Below are 16507 nucleotides of genomic sequence, written 5' to 3' on the forward strand. Positions count from 1 at the left end.
TTTGATGGTACACACTAACAATAATAAGGATCTTTCATGAATAATTTTTTTGGAAACAGATTACCAGGCCTTTCTTCTGAGGCACTTCTGAGTGAACACAGCTGCAGGTAGTTCCAACTATTTCCACTATCCAGGGACTCTGCATAGAGTGGTTTGCTTGATGTTGCTATTTGCCATCAAGTACATTCTTACTCAGAGAATCCTATAAGACAGAGCAGAACTTATCCCTATAGTTGACAAGTTTGTCTCATGAATAATTTTTTATGGCTGCAAATTGCCACATCCTTCTGCCAAAGAGCAGCTGGTGAGTTCGAACAATCAATCTTTTGGTTCACTCCTGAACTATCATGCTCCTTAAATTATTAAATACCTCATACAAATAGCCTTGACACAAATCCTACAGAGAGAAGGGGTGATTGAGATCACACCACTGACTTTTAATATTCACACATTTGAATTAGTCATACATTTACAAACTATAAGCAGCTTATATAGTACCAAAAGATATTTATAAACTCATGTTTGTACACATATACATACACAGATATCTTTTGATACTGCATTTCTGTTTAGGGATATTGTTTCTAAATTTACATAGAAGACAAGTAGTTTGGGCTTCCCATTTGCTATGAGAGACAGCATTGTCAGAAAACAGCAAGTCAGAAGGAAAATAATGTTGAAAGGGACCAGTGTATACAGCAAAATATGCATTTCCTACAGTGAACTGGCCTATCTATTCACCTAAGGCAATAAGCCTGTATTTTCTGTACACCCTCATAAATAATCTCATTAAATAGTAACACAATATACACATTTACAGTTGTTAAATAAGCCTCGGAACTCCTATCTACAGCCACACTCAGAGACTGCCATGCCTTCATATTTAAACTTGTAGGTGACAACGCCCTTGTCTAAATAGAGGATGGATATGGGTTCCAGCTTTGTGGGTACACAGCAGGCTTTGGAAGCCTTCTGGGAATTTTTGAGGTGAACCAAAGCCTGGATGATTGCATGTTTTGTGGGTGTGAGGTGTTCTGCTAGAGGATAGTTACAAACACCACGGCATTCATAGGCTTCATATCCAGGTGGAGCGATGATCCAGGAATCCCACCCAATCTCCTTGAAGTCAATATAGAGGGAGGTCCTTTTGCAGTAGTTCCCTTTGGCATTCCTTCTGATTCGGGAAGTGGAATCATAAATGATATTTGACCTCATCTGCAGTAAAGCCTCTTCCCCAGGGCCACTGGAGAAATCATCCAGGCCTAAGTTGTCCAGTTCCATAAATTGCTCATGAGAAATCATTTCATTCAATTCCTCCTTATGTTCCTTGTCACTGCTTTGATCATCAGAAAACACAACCAGCAAAGGTACATGCTTATTATGGGCACTGGTATCTATTTCTAGTTGTCCCCTGTCAGGACCCTCAGCTTCTTCATGTCTGCTCTCAATGTGGACTTCCAGCTGGTGGGTGGATGAACCTAATTTTTGCCAGCGTTTGATGGCATCTGTGACATCAAAAGTCTCCCACTCATTGTTGGTTCCGTAGATCTTCTCAGACACCAAAATCAACATGTTTCTTTCATTGTCTCTCTCGTCTTTGCTCTCTAGTACTTCAAAAATGGTAATTTTCCGGTCCACTCCTTCATACATCAGGCGATCTCTTTGCACTAGCGTATACAACCTAAGTTCAGCCATGATAACCTCTTCATGGTGAGGGATGGACACGTTGAAGAGGAGAGGATATTTCCGGAGCCCATTAAAACTGACTGGTTGGGAGAACAGATCTGAGAAAAAAAGAGACAAAAATTAGATTTTTCAATATGTTAAACTGTTGCTTAGATATGTAAAAAGAGGATATGCCCATGTAGAAGCTTGATAGAGAAGGAGATGAGATCAATGAAAGTATACATAATGTTAGGGTTCTCATAATCAGAAATACTGAAAGGACAATAGTCGAATGCTAAATTGGGTTAGGTTGCCAAGATTAATTTTTAAAAAAAATATGACCAAATGGGTCAGATGAGAGCTCTGATGGCTCTTATGGTAGGGAATTGTGCTGCCAATCCAAAGACACATGGTTCAAATCCGCCAGCTGGTCCAAAGGAGAAAGACGAGCTATTTCTTCCTGTGTAATTCCTGTGAAAATCTGCTGGAAGGTCAGGTGTGAGTTGGTTCCAATACGATGGTACATAACAATGACAAAATGCATAAGAGGAAACTTGCAGTCTTGCTTAAGTAGCTTATCAACTATAGCATCATAGACCTGAGAGTTTAGGGATTGTGAAACCCAATCTCCTGTTTTCTAACCAGAGATTATCCATTAAGTGGGAAAGGTGGTGATCATTCTTACAGTAAACTTTTCATTAATGAGGACTATGCTTGGCTGCTAATAGAAAGACTGGCAATTCAAACCCACCACAGCTGCACTGGAGGAAGATGTGACAACTTGATCTCACAGAGATTACAGCCTAGGGAACAGTAAGGGGCAGTTCTACTTACCACATGGGGCTGCTATGACTTGAAATCTATTGTCACTCAACAACAGATCAGGAATTTGCAAACTGTGCCACACAGGCCAAATCTTGCCCACAATCTGATTTCTAAAGTTTTATACTGGCCTGTTTGTTTCTGAATTATCTATTTTTGGTTTTGTACAATGACAGAGTTAAATAGATGCAACAGATAGCTCACAAAGTTTATTTACTATTTTATTTAACGTAGAATAACTTGGTGGAAATAAAAAGCAACTTTGCAGAAAAAAACCCCAGCAAACCCTGTTCTTGACAACAAAGCCTAACAAGATCAACAAAACAGACATAAATCAGTGGGGTCACAAATCAGTGGGGTTTGACATTTGGGTGGAATGGGAGAAAATAAATCTTGGAGATAGATCAATTGTTGTATGATTACAATTCTAGTCCCAAAATGGGTGTATCACATATGAAAAATTCAAGAATGTTTGTTAAATAATGTGTTAAAGGTACATTCACTTTATAAGCATACCTCCAAATACTATCATTATTGACTTCTTATCTAAAAATTTTACTGTAAGTTCAAGGCTTTCACGCACTTGCTTTAGGGAATAGGTGTTTATGATGGGCTCCTTGAAGGCATTTGTCATTTGATTATCAAAGGGATTTAAAGACACTAATTAAAGTATATGACATCATCTTTGGTAGTGCTTCTATATATTCAATTAATGATTTTTATTGGATCACTCTTTCAGATTATACTCTTCAATATTATCCTTTATCTTGGTTTCATTATTTTTGTATTTATTACCTCTTTTATACCGTATGATTATCTGATTCAAAGTGGCCAAAGCTGATCCATCTCATCTCACTAATATTTAGTATGTTGATGTTCATGTATTCCATTTCATTTTTAACAATTCCCAGTTTTCCAAGATTCAAGCTATGTACATTCCATGTTCTAATTATTAAATGATATCAGTTATTGTTTTTCTTCATTTCAACTGACTTCCAATCTGGGTTCTACCATTGTTGTTGTTGTTATTAGGTGCCATCGAGTTGTAAACGACTCATAGTGACCCTACAAATGAAAAACCTGAGCACTGTTCATAGGGTTTCTGGAGGCAAGCCATTTTGGAAGTGGATGCCACACCTCCTTCCAAGCTTGTTTTAATCAAGAAGCTCCACCAAACACTGTCCACCATGGGTGACCATTACCACATTTGGCACCTCAGTGTCACAGTGTTTAGCATCATAGCAACCACAAGTTACCTCTGTATAGCAATGCACAGAACAGTGCTATACCATCTAGAAGAATGTTTGACAAAAAACCAATTTGAACCAGGCCCGAGGGCCGCAGTTTTTGGGGTCCTGTGCTTTTTCAGGCCTGTGTTTGACATGCAGTACTGCTCTTACCTCTAGGAGCAAGGCCCTTGAGGCTTGGCCTAGGGTTTCAGGCAGCTGGTGGCTTAAAGCCCCAAAGGAAAAGGGGAGGAGAAGGCGGCCAGGTCGTTCCTGGATGACTCTACCCAGGTTTTCTGTGACTTCTTGCTGCCTGAGCATGGTGGTTCATACGTGCAAGTCTCAAGGTTTTGGGGTCGTGTGTTTTACGGGCTTGTGTTTGATGTGCAGTACTTACTGCTCTCCCCCTCAGGAAAGGGTTCCTTGAGGTTTGGCCTATGGTTTAAGGCAGGTGGTGGCTTAAAGCCCAAAGGGCCAAAGGGGGTCCTATCACTACACTATTATAACTATCCTCTTCCTTTAAAGGCCTGTTATTTAGGAAGTAGATGGCCCCTCCTGCTTCCTAATCTGTCTTAATCAGGCATTAGGGATATAATTTCTGATGTCAGGTGCATCCTGGCTGAAAGTAAGGAATACCAGAAGAATACCTATTTGTACTTTATTGACTATGCATAGACATTTGACTGTGTGGATCTTAATAAGTTATACTTGGCACTGAGAAGAATGGCAATCCAAGAGCACTTAACTGTCTTCATGCAGAACCTATACCTGGACCAAGAGGCTCTTATGAGAATGGAGCAAGATAACAGTGAATTGAATAGTTTAAAATTGAGAAAGAGTGAAGCAGAGTTGTAGTCTCTCTCCATACCTATTCAATCTGTATGCTGAGCAAATTATCTGAGAAGGTGGAATCTATGAATGTGGCATCAGGATTGGAGGAATCAATAACCTGCAGTATGCAGATGACACCACCTTGCTTGCTGAAAGTGAGGAAAATTTGAAGCACTTGTTGCAGAAGATTGAAGGATGCAGTCTTCAGTTTGGATCGCATCTGAATGTATAAAAAAACAAAGATTCTTACCACTGGACTGATAGGCAACATCATGGTGGATGGAGAGAAGATTGAAACTGTCAACAGCTTCATCTTGCTTGAATCCACATTTAAGACCCTTAGTACCAGCAGTTGGGAAATAAGACATACTACTGGGAAAATTTGTAGTTAGGGACCTCTCCAAATTATTGAGAAGTAATGATGTCACCTTGAGGACTGATGTGTGTCTGGTTCAGGCCATAGTCTTTACAATCACTTGCTATACATCTAAGGTTGGATAATGAAAAAAGTTTACAGGAAAAGAATTGATGCTTTTGAGCTGTGATGTTGGAGAAGAACACTGAACATCTCATGGATGGCCAAGAGAACAAACAGATATGTCTTGGAGAGGATGCACAGCCAGAATGCTCTTTGGAGGCACAAATGATGAGGCTTCACCTCACATACTTTGAATATGGTGCTAGGAGGGGCTATTCCTTGAAAAGGGACATGAAGCTGGGAAGGGTGAAAGGTTGGAGAAGAAGAGGATGACCCTTAACCAGGTGGATTGACATGGCGACTGCTGGAATGGTCTCTCGTGCATCAGAAAGGGTGAGGATGGCACAGGATAGAACAGGGTTCAGATCTTTTGTTCACAGTATCTTTATGAGTCATGCTCAACTCGATGGCACCTAACTGCAACAACCATCTCTTTTATACCTGCTATAAACAATAGGAGTCACAAAATGATAGTTTTAATGTGATATATATATATATATTGTTTTTAATCCACATTAGTAAAAATTATATAGTACTTTAGATATGATAGCTTTCTTGTTGTACCATAACAAATCACCTTTCCTACTGCTAGAGGAAAATAAATACTTACTGATAGAGTGAATTTAAACTCATGAACTTTGAAAAACTTAATATTTTGTCCTGTTTGATGGGTTAGTTGGAAAACTAGAACTTGCTGGCACAATCTTCACAGTCTCTCCCTGCTCTCTGATACTTCTCTGATAAATCTTCAACCCTTGATCAAGATGTAATTACTATTCAGTACATGAGACATTGCAATTGTTCATTTAATAGTTGTTGGAAGATAAAATGTAAATCTTCTTGTTTCAAGAGAGTGTTCTTTGTCATTTGCCAGAACTCCTTAGCTTTACTGGATTTCCTGCCTATGGGTACTTATGAGTCCTGGAAAGCCCTCTTGCTTTGTCTTCACTTACTCAATGAATGGTAAGACTCAGCTCTCATCCTTCCCTGTGTCACTCTCTCTCCTCACTTCCTTATTTGGAAGTCCACTTCCCACTGAGTGACTTGAGCACTTTCTATCTATCATCTATCTATCTATCTATCTATCTATCTATCTATCTATCTATCTATCTATCTATCTATCTATCTATATCATCTATCTATATTTCTTCCCCCTTTACGTTCTTGTACTTGTCTTTTTAGGAATGGATCTTCCCAACTAAATTTTCATTATGCATCAGGTACCACTGCTTAACTGGTGGTTTTGTGTGTGTGCTTTTTTTTTTTTTTTTAACCTCTGAAAATCTCTGACAAAGACACAACCATTTAAGAATATTTATTTATTGATGATCTTGGACTTCAACTTGAACAAACTTATGGATATATTGGTATATTGATACCAAACCAGGGAGCTCTGGTGGCCTAGTGGTAAAAAACTACACTACAATCTCAACGACACACGTTTCAAATTCACCAGTTGCTCCATAGAAGGATAGACTATGTCCTCTTGTATGATTAACTGCTTCTGAAAATCCACTGGAGGGTTAGCCGTGGATATGTTCTGGCTTGACGGTACACAACAACAATAGCATACTAAACAGGTTAGTAACTGGAGTATTTGGGAAGCTTTCTTTCCATTATGAGAATGGAATCAACTGTATTCATTTAACAGGGAACATAAAAAAGCAATGATAGAGACTGGTTTTTGCACAACCAAAAAGTGAGAGTAAAAATTCACTGTGGTGGAAGGAAAGGATTATAAAGGCACACAAAGAAACAAGTGATGGTAATAGATGCATTCACAGCTTTGATGTAGTGGCACCAACAAATCCTAACAATACCCAAAACCGAAAACTTACACACTTTCTATGTGTGTAGTTTGGAACTCTGGTGGCTTAGTGGTGAGAAGTTGTGCTACCAGCAGGTGATTTGAGCTGCTCTGTGGGAGAAAGATGGGCTATCTTCCCCTGTGCAATGTGAGTTGGTTCTAATTCAATGTCACATAGCAGCAATGGGTAGTTTACCATATGCCTACTGTATTGTAGTAAAGCCATTTAAGGGAGCTCTGGTGAACTGGTGGGTAAGGATCTGTGCTGCCAACTCAAAGGCACCCAATTTGAATGCACCAGATACTCCAAGAAAGGTGGGAAATCTTCTTCTGAGCAATTTACTGTCTGCATATTGGTTCTGATTCAGTGACACATACAACAACAAAAAGAACAAAGCTGTTGGAAAAAATATTACCCTTAGCAAAATCCTGTGGAAGTGTAAATGAAATAAGTAATGTGTGGGAGTGCTAAATTTCCAACCAAGGGAACAAGTATTTTTTGAGCTAATTTAATATGTCAGACAAATATTATCCTATTTAGTTATACAATAACCCCCAAAACTTAGATATTTCTTTTGTATTCACTTTGCATTGGAAGACATAGAGCAGAGATCTTAACAACAGGGTAAAAATGTAACATTGCAAGGACCTGAAGGCATGATTTTGCCACCTTGGAGGTAGGAATCAATTTGTTAAAAAAAAAAAATAAAACAAAACAAAAAACAAACTCATTCCCATCAAGTTGGAACCAACTCATAGCTCAGTGACTGTAAATCTAGTAACAAGAGACTGCCTATCTCTCTCCCATGGATCGGCTGGTGGATTGGCTTCTTTGGATTGGCAGTGCAACTTGTTGTGGACTAAGCCATTTGTTGGTGTATACCATTGAGTTAGAACTGACTGATAGCTGCCCCTCTGGTGGGTTTTCAAAGGCAGTTAATTAGCATGGGAAGAGATTGCCCATGTTTCTCCCAAGGAGTAACTGGTGAATTAGAACTGTGTGACTTCAGTATTGCTGCATAGGTTCTTATCACTAAGCCACCAGAGCTCCCTTACTAGGCTACCAGAGCTTACTATTGCCTTGTTCCTCTGTGGGAGCTACACTAGGAAGACTTAAATAGTCAAAGGATACACTTCTTGCAACCTACCAGAGCAGCCAACAGGGAGGGTGTAGTGCAAGACTTTGACCTTCAGGGCTACATGCCCTATCTACAGACCAGCAGAGGTACAGAAGCAGGATTTCTATTGAGAGATATGCTCAGGTCCCAGGTAATTTCTAGTAATAATAAATTCTGCAGATTCCATAGCTTGGCCTAGATCACTCACATTCTCCGTGTAAGAAGTGAGAACTGAGAATAGTTCTAATTTCCCAAGGGATGCAAACACTAGTTTTCCAGTCACTTCTGCACCAGACACTTGGTGGAGAGAAGCACAAAGGAAGTCTCCCAGGGAAGGCAGTGGTTCATTTTCCATTTAGGCTCACCTACAAATGGAATTTTTAAATTCAATTGGCCATTTCTAATAGAAATATGAGCTAAATATTCTAAGTCTTATAAGTTGACTAATATATATAGGCAAAAAATATTTTAAGAACTAAGCAATTCTTACTCAAAATCTACTCCTGTATCTAAAATATTAAATAATCCTTTTTTAATAAGGGGATTTTGGTGTGTTGGCTTAGCAGGAAAGCGTTACCCTGCCAACCCAAAGGCAGGGGATTCGAATCTACTAGCTGTTCTAGGAAAGAAAGATGTGCAGTGATCCACATGGTTTACAGCATCTGAAAACCAGTTGGAAGGTCAACTGAGTTGGTTCTGACGTAACAGCACAAAGCAAAGACAGCAACACAGCATTAATAATAACCAATTTTTGTTCACCATTTCATTGCAAATGAAGATCTACTTTACCTATAACCTCTTTAGTGTCATTAAACTGTGTGACATAGCTATCTCCAATTTACAAAAGGAGATTGAAGTTCAGAGAAATTAATCTATTTCTTTACAATTGCAAAATCAAATCTCTCTCTCATTGTTGCCAAGTCAAAATCATCTCATACCTGACTCCGCTTTTTATTTCAAAGGCTGTAAATCTCAAGGAAAGAGACTACCTTTCTTTCTCCAGAGGAACAGGTAGTGAATTCAAATCTCCAGAGAAGCCTACTATGGACTACACCTCCAAAATTCCCTGAAAAGTCTAGTAGCTCTCAAAACCCCAAATCCTGAGCTATCTCTTTGATACTGCTTTCCTGCTTTCAAGACTAGCCAATGGTAATAAAAATCTTCTTTTATATGTGCCTAAAGATTTTGTAAAAGAAGTGTTGGCATAGTGCATAACATGCGCTGCTAACTGAAAACTTTAATTATAATTAAAGTGTAATTATTAAAGAATTTTCTTCTTTAGACTCACTGCTTCTGAATGTATACTAAGGGGCAAGAGTTGGTCAACTGGAATCGTATTAAAGGATTAATTTTATCCCATTAGAGTTAGTTATAGGAAGAGAAAACACTTTTCACTAATATTTTAAAGCATAGAACTTGTAATTAGTACAGATCATTAATTGGGCCACATTCACATCCCAGAAACTATAAACTACATTCATGGAATGGCCTACCAAACACAACAAAATTTGAGGAAGACTCTCAAAAACAGACATTTTCATTCTGCATGAGCATTCCTGAAATCACAAAATGGAAGCTCAACCAAAGTTTGAGCAAAACTTGAATCACAATATTTCATTTGTTTTGTTTTCCATTTTTATAATTTCATTCCAAGTGAAATATGGTAAATTAATAGTCAAATGAAGTCTGTGAGATAAATGGCAACAAAGAGTACAGTAGTAGACCAATATTAATTTTCTCTGTTGGTGTTCAAATTGCCCAAGCACTGCATTGAAACTACAGTCACCTTTATCTATAACATTCCTATGCCTGATAAGCTCACTTATTATTTCTTTAACATACTCAAGCTGATTTTCATTAGCAAAAATATAAGCTTACCTTCATTTTTGAAACTCCTAATGATGTTGGCAGATGGCATAGAGGTTCGATCTGTTGCAAATTTGTTGTAGAGTTCCAACATGTACTCTGGTGGGTCAACCTTGACTGAGTCTTCCAGAGGGATATCAGACAGGTTCAATGTTTTGAGAAACTCATTTTTCATGCTCTGCAGCAGTGTGTTAAAGTCAATACCATCTTGTTCTGAAAAGACATCATCAAAGAGTGGCATGTCTTCTTCCAGAGGTTCCAGGTTCATGATGGGACTGCCAAAAACCCAGTGAACCAGTAGGCAGTAGAAAGTACACAGCCCCAGCACTGGAGAAACCATGACTCTATTCGAACCCTCAGCCTAAACAGGAAAGTCTAGCTCTCCTGAGCGGTAAGTGGTCGTTTTATCTTGTGGAGTGTAAATGTCTCATGTCATGAGAGTTGACAAGTTTGGAAAGTCCTTCACTCTCTCCTTCCCCCTACCACTCTTCCTCTCTCCTCTGAAGTCAGGTTGCAGTAATTGGACAACAAAATCCTCTATAGTGGCCTAACCTTTCTTATCTTGCTAGTGTAAACTTGTGCACCAGATTTTGTTTCTATCTTGAAATCCGTTTTTCTTTTAATGAGTATTTTGTAAACATTTCCACATTCTGACACTGAAAGATAGGAAAATTTTCTCCTTAAAAAGGCTCAACTCTTCTTTCTTTCAACTCATTTCCTTTGTCAGGAATGCCTAAATTCTGATTTTATTCATCTTAAGCTCATACATGCAAATATAATAGATACTAAAATGCATTGCCTGTCAGTAGTGATGCATACTACCCTAGGAATGGTTCTTACACCCTTAGTAAACGTTCTGAAGGAACACCAACTATCCGACATCTCCAACTAAAGTTAATAGATACGAATACACACACATACACACATTAAAAGTGCACTTTTAGCAATGAGAAAGTGCTAGCTCTAAGTTCACCTAAGCTCAATAACCTTCTTCCTAAAAATCTGATCTGTTTAAAATGGCTTTTGAGAAATCACTGCAAATTTTCTTTTTTTAAAAATTATAATGTTGGTGTTATGTACCCTTGAGATGGAACTGACCCATACCTGATCCTCCAGAGGATTTTCAGAGGCAGTTAATCACAATACAAGATACTGCCAATCTTTCTCTCGTGGAGCAGCTGGTGGATTTGAACCGCATGACTTTGGTTTGGCAGTGCCTACCACAAGGCCAGCAGAGCAAACAAGTAAATATGTATCAAGTGCCTCCTTACAAATGGATATTGTGCTAAGTACTACATAAATTATGTAATGTTTTCTTCATAATAATGCTATTATTATCCCTATTTCATATCTGGATCATCATCAATGTTAAAGAGCTCACTAGAGATTAAATAGCTACAGAGCAAACCTGAGCAGTCTGATTCTTATACAAAAAAAGCGTATTTTCAAGTTAAAGTTTTGTTCATTTATATCAGTAAATTAGTGACTGCATCTCAGCTTCATTTATCTTTACTTTAAAGTTCCTTAAGTTTTATCTTCACATTCTGCTTTATTCTGCTCCAAAAAGGTAAAATGTTGCTCATACAATGGATTACCATAGAAGAAATTGTGTTTTTGAGGAGAATATTTCACTGCCTTAAAATTAACCATTGATTCAGTGGTTGCTGATTTTGATTTTTATTCAATTCTGTATGTAATAGAAGTGTCTGCTCTCATTTTAAAGAAACAACTACAGACTGAAAAAAGACTGTACGCTGAACAGGTCCACAAGTGAACCTGAAGATATTATTTGCAGGTGATGCATTTTCATTTCTGACTTGCACCACAACAAGCACCCACTTATCTTTACACACAGAAAGATGTCATTGTGCACTCCAAGACTGTGAGTGGCAGGCATGGTGTGTCCTTGCCACCGGACAGCACGGTGAGTGCCAGCACTTGTTATTGGAGTACTGGCTTCAAAGGCCAAAAGCAAAGACAGACATCTCCCATTGCAGAGTTCTGATTCTTGACATTCTCAGGGATGAAAACAGACTGAGACTTTGCTGGTTTCCTGTATTTGATGTCAGAGAAACATGTATATATGATTTCTCTAGGAAAATGCTTGTGCCTTAGAGCAATTAAATGATATAATAAGAATAACTGTGTTTCAATGTACTTATGAGTTGTTGTGAGTTGCAGTCAACTGGAAAGCACATAATAACATTTCAATGACTAGATATTGTTTATTAAATACATGCTTTAATGTGTCCTTACGTTATACTTGAGTTTCATCCATGAAGAAAGGGCACAAAAGCTTCCCCTCTTCTCAATCTGTTATATTTGACATGTGTAGCTCCATAATTTTTTTTCTAGAATCTTCTCTTGATAAATCTCACTAAACTCTAAAGAGTTCAAATACTTCCACCTTCTTTCAATTGTCATAATGTTTTTTGACACAATTGACTTTATTTTTTGTCCCTAAAGTTATTATTTTAGCAGTATGATTTATTGTCTGATTTGCTAGCAGTAGTCAAGAAATGAAAAAAAAATATATTGCATTGTGTATACTTACTGCAAAATATCTTTTTAAGATATTTTTTATGATTTTATTAAAGAAGTGACTTTTTTTATTTAGCTTTTTGACCTTGTGCTTTGGTGCTCTACATGATCAGAGAAACTTCTCTAGTAATGAAGTATAGAAGTGATCCCTGAAAGTATAGTCTTTCTCTTTAAAATCTTAAAGTGTAAAGATATTACCAAAAGCAAAAAGTACACATGACCCAAGTCCTGGTATTTTCAATAGACTCCTATGTGTGCAAAAGTTGGACAATGAACAAGATAGAAGAATTTATGCATATAAAATATGACATTTATGCATATAAATGATGATAAAAAATATTGCATATACTACATACTGTCAAAAGAACACACAAATGTCTTTGGAGAAGTGCAGTCAGAATGTTCCTTAGAAGTGTCAGTCATCTCACATACTTTGGGCGTGTTATCAGAAGGAAACGGCAGAAATAAAGGTGGAGAATCAATGAGAAAGAAGATTTTTTTTCTTCTTAAGCTTTATTTTTTAAAAGAATTTTAATGAGCATTTGCAGAGATTTTGGATTTGTGGCTACAACAATGGAAACAGCAAAAATTATGAGGGTAACAGAGGACCAGTATGGTCTCATTCTATTGTACACAGGCTTGATATGACTTAAAGCCAACTCAAAGGCACCTAAAAACAACAGAAATTTACTGTTAATAATAGTTGAATATAAACACTGACTAAACCCCTAAGTCAAAGTTCTGTAAACCACGAAGTATTAATATTAAAAAGCTCAACTCAAACTCACTGCTGTCGAGTAGCAGTTGAGTGGATTTCCAAGGCTTTAAATCAAGAGGCAATTGCCCATCTTTCTCCCATGGAGCAGCTGGTAGATTTAAAATGCCTGTGATTTCTAAGTTAGCAGCACAACTCTCTACTAACTGGATCACTAAATCATCTCTATCTACACATTATTAGATCTAGCAGATTGACATTAGAACAAACAACCTACACTGATTACGCCCTTGCTTGCTTCTAGAATTTTGTCTATTATTGCCATTTTTTCCCTCCATTCCAGATCTTGCCAACTATACCCAACCTAGGAAACCATTGGGAGGCATTCTGGTCTTAAGGAGGGGTCAAAGAAATCCTCCTCTTTTCCTCTGCTATCATCTGCCCAGTACCTTCCTCTGGGATTGAAAGTTCTCAGGCATTACCAAGAAGTAGTCATCTGAACAGAACAAGGGGAGACTACATGGTTTAAAATCAGGAAATGTGTAAATCAAAGTTGTAACCTTCTTTATACAATGTTTAGTTTTGGTGCTGAGAAAGACTGGAAACAACCTGCTATATGTGGATGATACAACTTTGATTACTGGAAGTGAAGAGGACTTGAAGCACTTATTGATGGGGTTAAAAAAAATATATCCTTCAGTATGGATCAAACTTCAATATAAAGAAAACAAAAAATCCTCACAAATATATAAATCATTATGTTACTGTTATTGTTACTGTTGTTATGTGCTGTATACGACTCAAAGTGACACTACGCACAATAGCTCTGGGCCCTGTTCTATCCTGAGCCAATCTCACTGTCTCTAACACACTAACCCTTATTACCCCAGTTATTTTGTTAATCTGCCTCATCTAGGGTCTTCTTCTACTGTGCTGTCCATCAACCCTTCCAAGCACGATATCCTTTTTCAAAGACTGGTCCCTCCTGGCTACATGCTCAAAGTATGTGAGATGGAATCTCAAAATTCTTTACTCCAAAGAACACCCTTTCCAACATAGACCTGTTATTTCTCTTGACAATCCATGGTATGTTCAATACTCTTTTCCAGCACCACAACTCAAAGGCATCAATTATTTTTATGTCATGCTTGGTCATTGCCCATCTCTCTGAAGCATAACAAGTAATTGTGAAGACCATGGCCTGGATCAGGTTCACTTTAATCTCTAAACTGATATCCTTGCTCTTCAATACTCTGTAGAAGTCCCTGACAGCAGATTTTTCTAATGAAATTAGTCTTTTGATATCCTGACTGCTGATGCCAAGAGTGTTGATTGTGGAACCGAGCAAGCTGAAACTGTTAGAAACCTCAATCTCTTCTCTATATGTCATGATGCTGCCAATTGGCCCAGGGGTGAGAATCTTTGTTTTCTTGATGTTGAGTTTCAATCTATATTTCAGATTCCTTGACCCTATGCAGCAAATGCTTCAGAGGGTCCTTAGTTTCAACAAGGAAGGCTGTGTCATCTGCATAACACAGATTGTTGATGAATCTTCCTCCAGTCTGATGCCACATTCCTTCTCATAAAGTCCATCCTCCCTCATTATCTGTTCTGGATACAGACTGAAAAGGTATGGAGACAGGACACATTATTATCAAGTGAAGAAAAATTGAAGTTGTCAAGAATTTAATTTTTTTATTGCAAAGCACATTTAATATCATGAATGCAATACAAAAGGCAATAAACAAAATACAATGAAGGAACACATCCCCCATTAACACAATGATCTTTCAGCATGTGTCTGTTGAATGGAATGGGGATTCAATCCATTTCACTGCTAGGGGAGAAATAAACACAGGGATCTGAGCACAACCATTGCCCTTATACAATCTAGTTGTGAAATGAATGTTTATCATGCTTTGAACAGTTCAGACCTGGTTTTGACAACCACACCTCTATTTTTGTACAGTCTACAGTATTAGCCACCATTCAAAGAACACACCATTGATTAAATCCATTGATTAAAGGCTCAATCAAGTAACAAAGCCCCAAGCAAAATGGTTAGTTACATGTATGAACTACTTGTAGTGACATCTATTAGTCAATTCTCATGACTATTCAAAGTTGGTTCTCAGCAAATAAACTCTTTAAAGGCAGTATTACCTCATTCAAGTTTTTTTGTTTTTTTTTTTTTTTTGTTTTTTTTAAGGGTTTCACTCTTTATTTTTTTTAAAGCATTTATAAAAATCAAGCTGGAGAGGAAAATATTTTTCAAAGGGTACTTCAGAAAGATCTCTCTCCAGTGGTGACTAGGCAGAAGATGGGCATGTGAACTCCTCCGAACACCAAGAACACTGTCACAAAAGGAAAGAATTAAAAAACAGGGCAGACGAGAGACTACAACAATGCAGCCAACACTGAGACAGGTTTCCCAGAGAAAAACCTTCTGCTTCAGTGGGCCCCTGCAGAGCAAGATGCTGGCTGAGAGTGTAAGGAAGGAGCTCACCAGAGAGCATTATTAGGAGCTCAGGGCCAGGTACAGGCAGCCACGGCCCTCCTCCCTCAAGCTCATCAACTACAAGTAGGAATACTGGCTGATTTTGGTAGGACTCAGCGGGTATCCAGTGTAAATTGTTGAGCCTCGGGAAGATCCAATGTAAGACTGAGTGGCAAACTGGTGTTGGTATTGAGCAGGGGCCACGCTGGCGGAAGTGAGGAGGCTGGGCCCAACACTGACAGGCACCTGGTGTACCAGAGTGCTAGGGTGAGTGGTATAGGCTGCAGCATGCTTGAAGAACCTTGAGGGGAGAAAAGATGAGCAATAGAGCTGGTGGAGCCCAATGCGGCTGCAGAGGTGGGAGCGGCATACATATCAAGTTTTGACCCAGAAGTTCAACAATAATCATCAAGTCCACCGTCTTATTGGCAAAGCTAATATACAATGTCTCTAAGTCACTATGCTCAACGTTAAAGAGTGATGCATATTCCATTTTAGCTTTTATTGGAATTTTACATGTTCAATTCTGGTTTAAAATGTTTAGGTTTTCATTCCTCCAAACTGTCTGATGACACAGTGTGCTTCACTGTGCCTTAAGAAGACTTAAGACTTCTGTTTCTCCCTCTGTTTTCTTCACACAGAAATTTTTCTCAAGTTTCTGAAATTCCTAGAAGGGGACTGTCTCAGAGGTAGCTACTCATTCGGAATAATCCAAAGCCATCAGGCCTCTGAAGCAAGGGGAAGGGGAAGAGAAAAAAACTGAAACACAAGGTTCATCTGCTAAGTTTTACATTAACCAATACAAGAAGGACAGTTAAGAATGTTGCTTTTTTGGCTCAAAAAGTCTGAGTCTTGGTGTGGAAACGAGTATGTGGCTGTTCCACCCCAGCTTTCTTGCAGTGGGACTGTCAGGGAAGTCTTGACTGGGGAGTATGATTTGT

At 38.3% G+C, this 16507-nt stretch overlaps 1 protein-coding gene across 1 annotated transcript; it reads right to left on the bottom strand.

Annotated features, from left to right (window-relative positions):
* Window positions 1-751: 751 nt before the first annotated feature.
* BMP10 (bone morphogenetic protein 10) lies at window positions 752-10169 on the bottom strand. The gene is made up of 2 exons (XM_006902537.1): window positions 9826-10169; window positions 752-1784 (listed from the first exon to the last, which is right to left on the bottom strand). Exons 1-2 carry the CDS (start codon window positions 10151-10153, stop codon window positions 844-846), a joined length of 1269 nt encoding a protein of 422 aa, XP_006902599.1. The 5' UTR covers window positions 10154-10169; the 3' UTR covers window positions 752-843.
* Between the last annotated feature and the right edge of the window lie 6338 nt (window positions 10170-16507).

The sequence above is a fragment of the Elephantulus edwardii genome, unplaced genomic scaffold (genome assembly GCF_000299155.1).
Source record: "Elephantulus edwardii isolate Elephantulus edwardi_28Jun2011 unplaced genomic scaffold, EleEdw1.0 scaffold00425, whole genome shotgun sequence".
Classification (NCBI taxonomy): domain Eukaryota; kingdom Metazoa; phylum Chordata; class Mammalia; order Macroscelidea; family Macroscelididae; genus Elephantulus; species Elephantulus edwardii.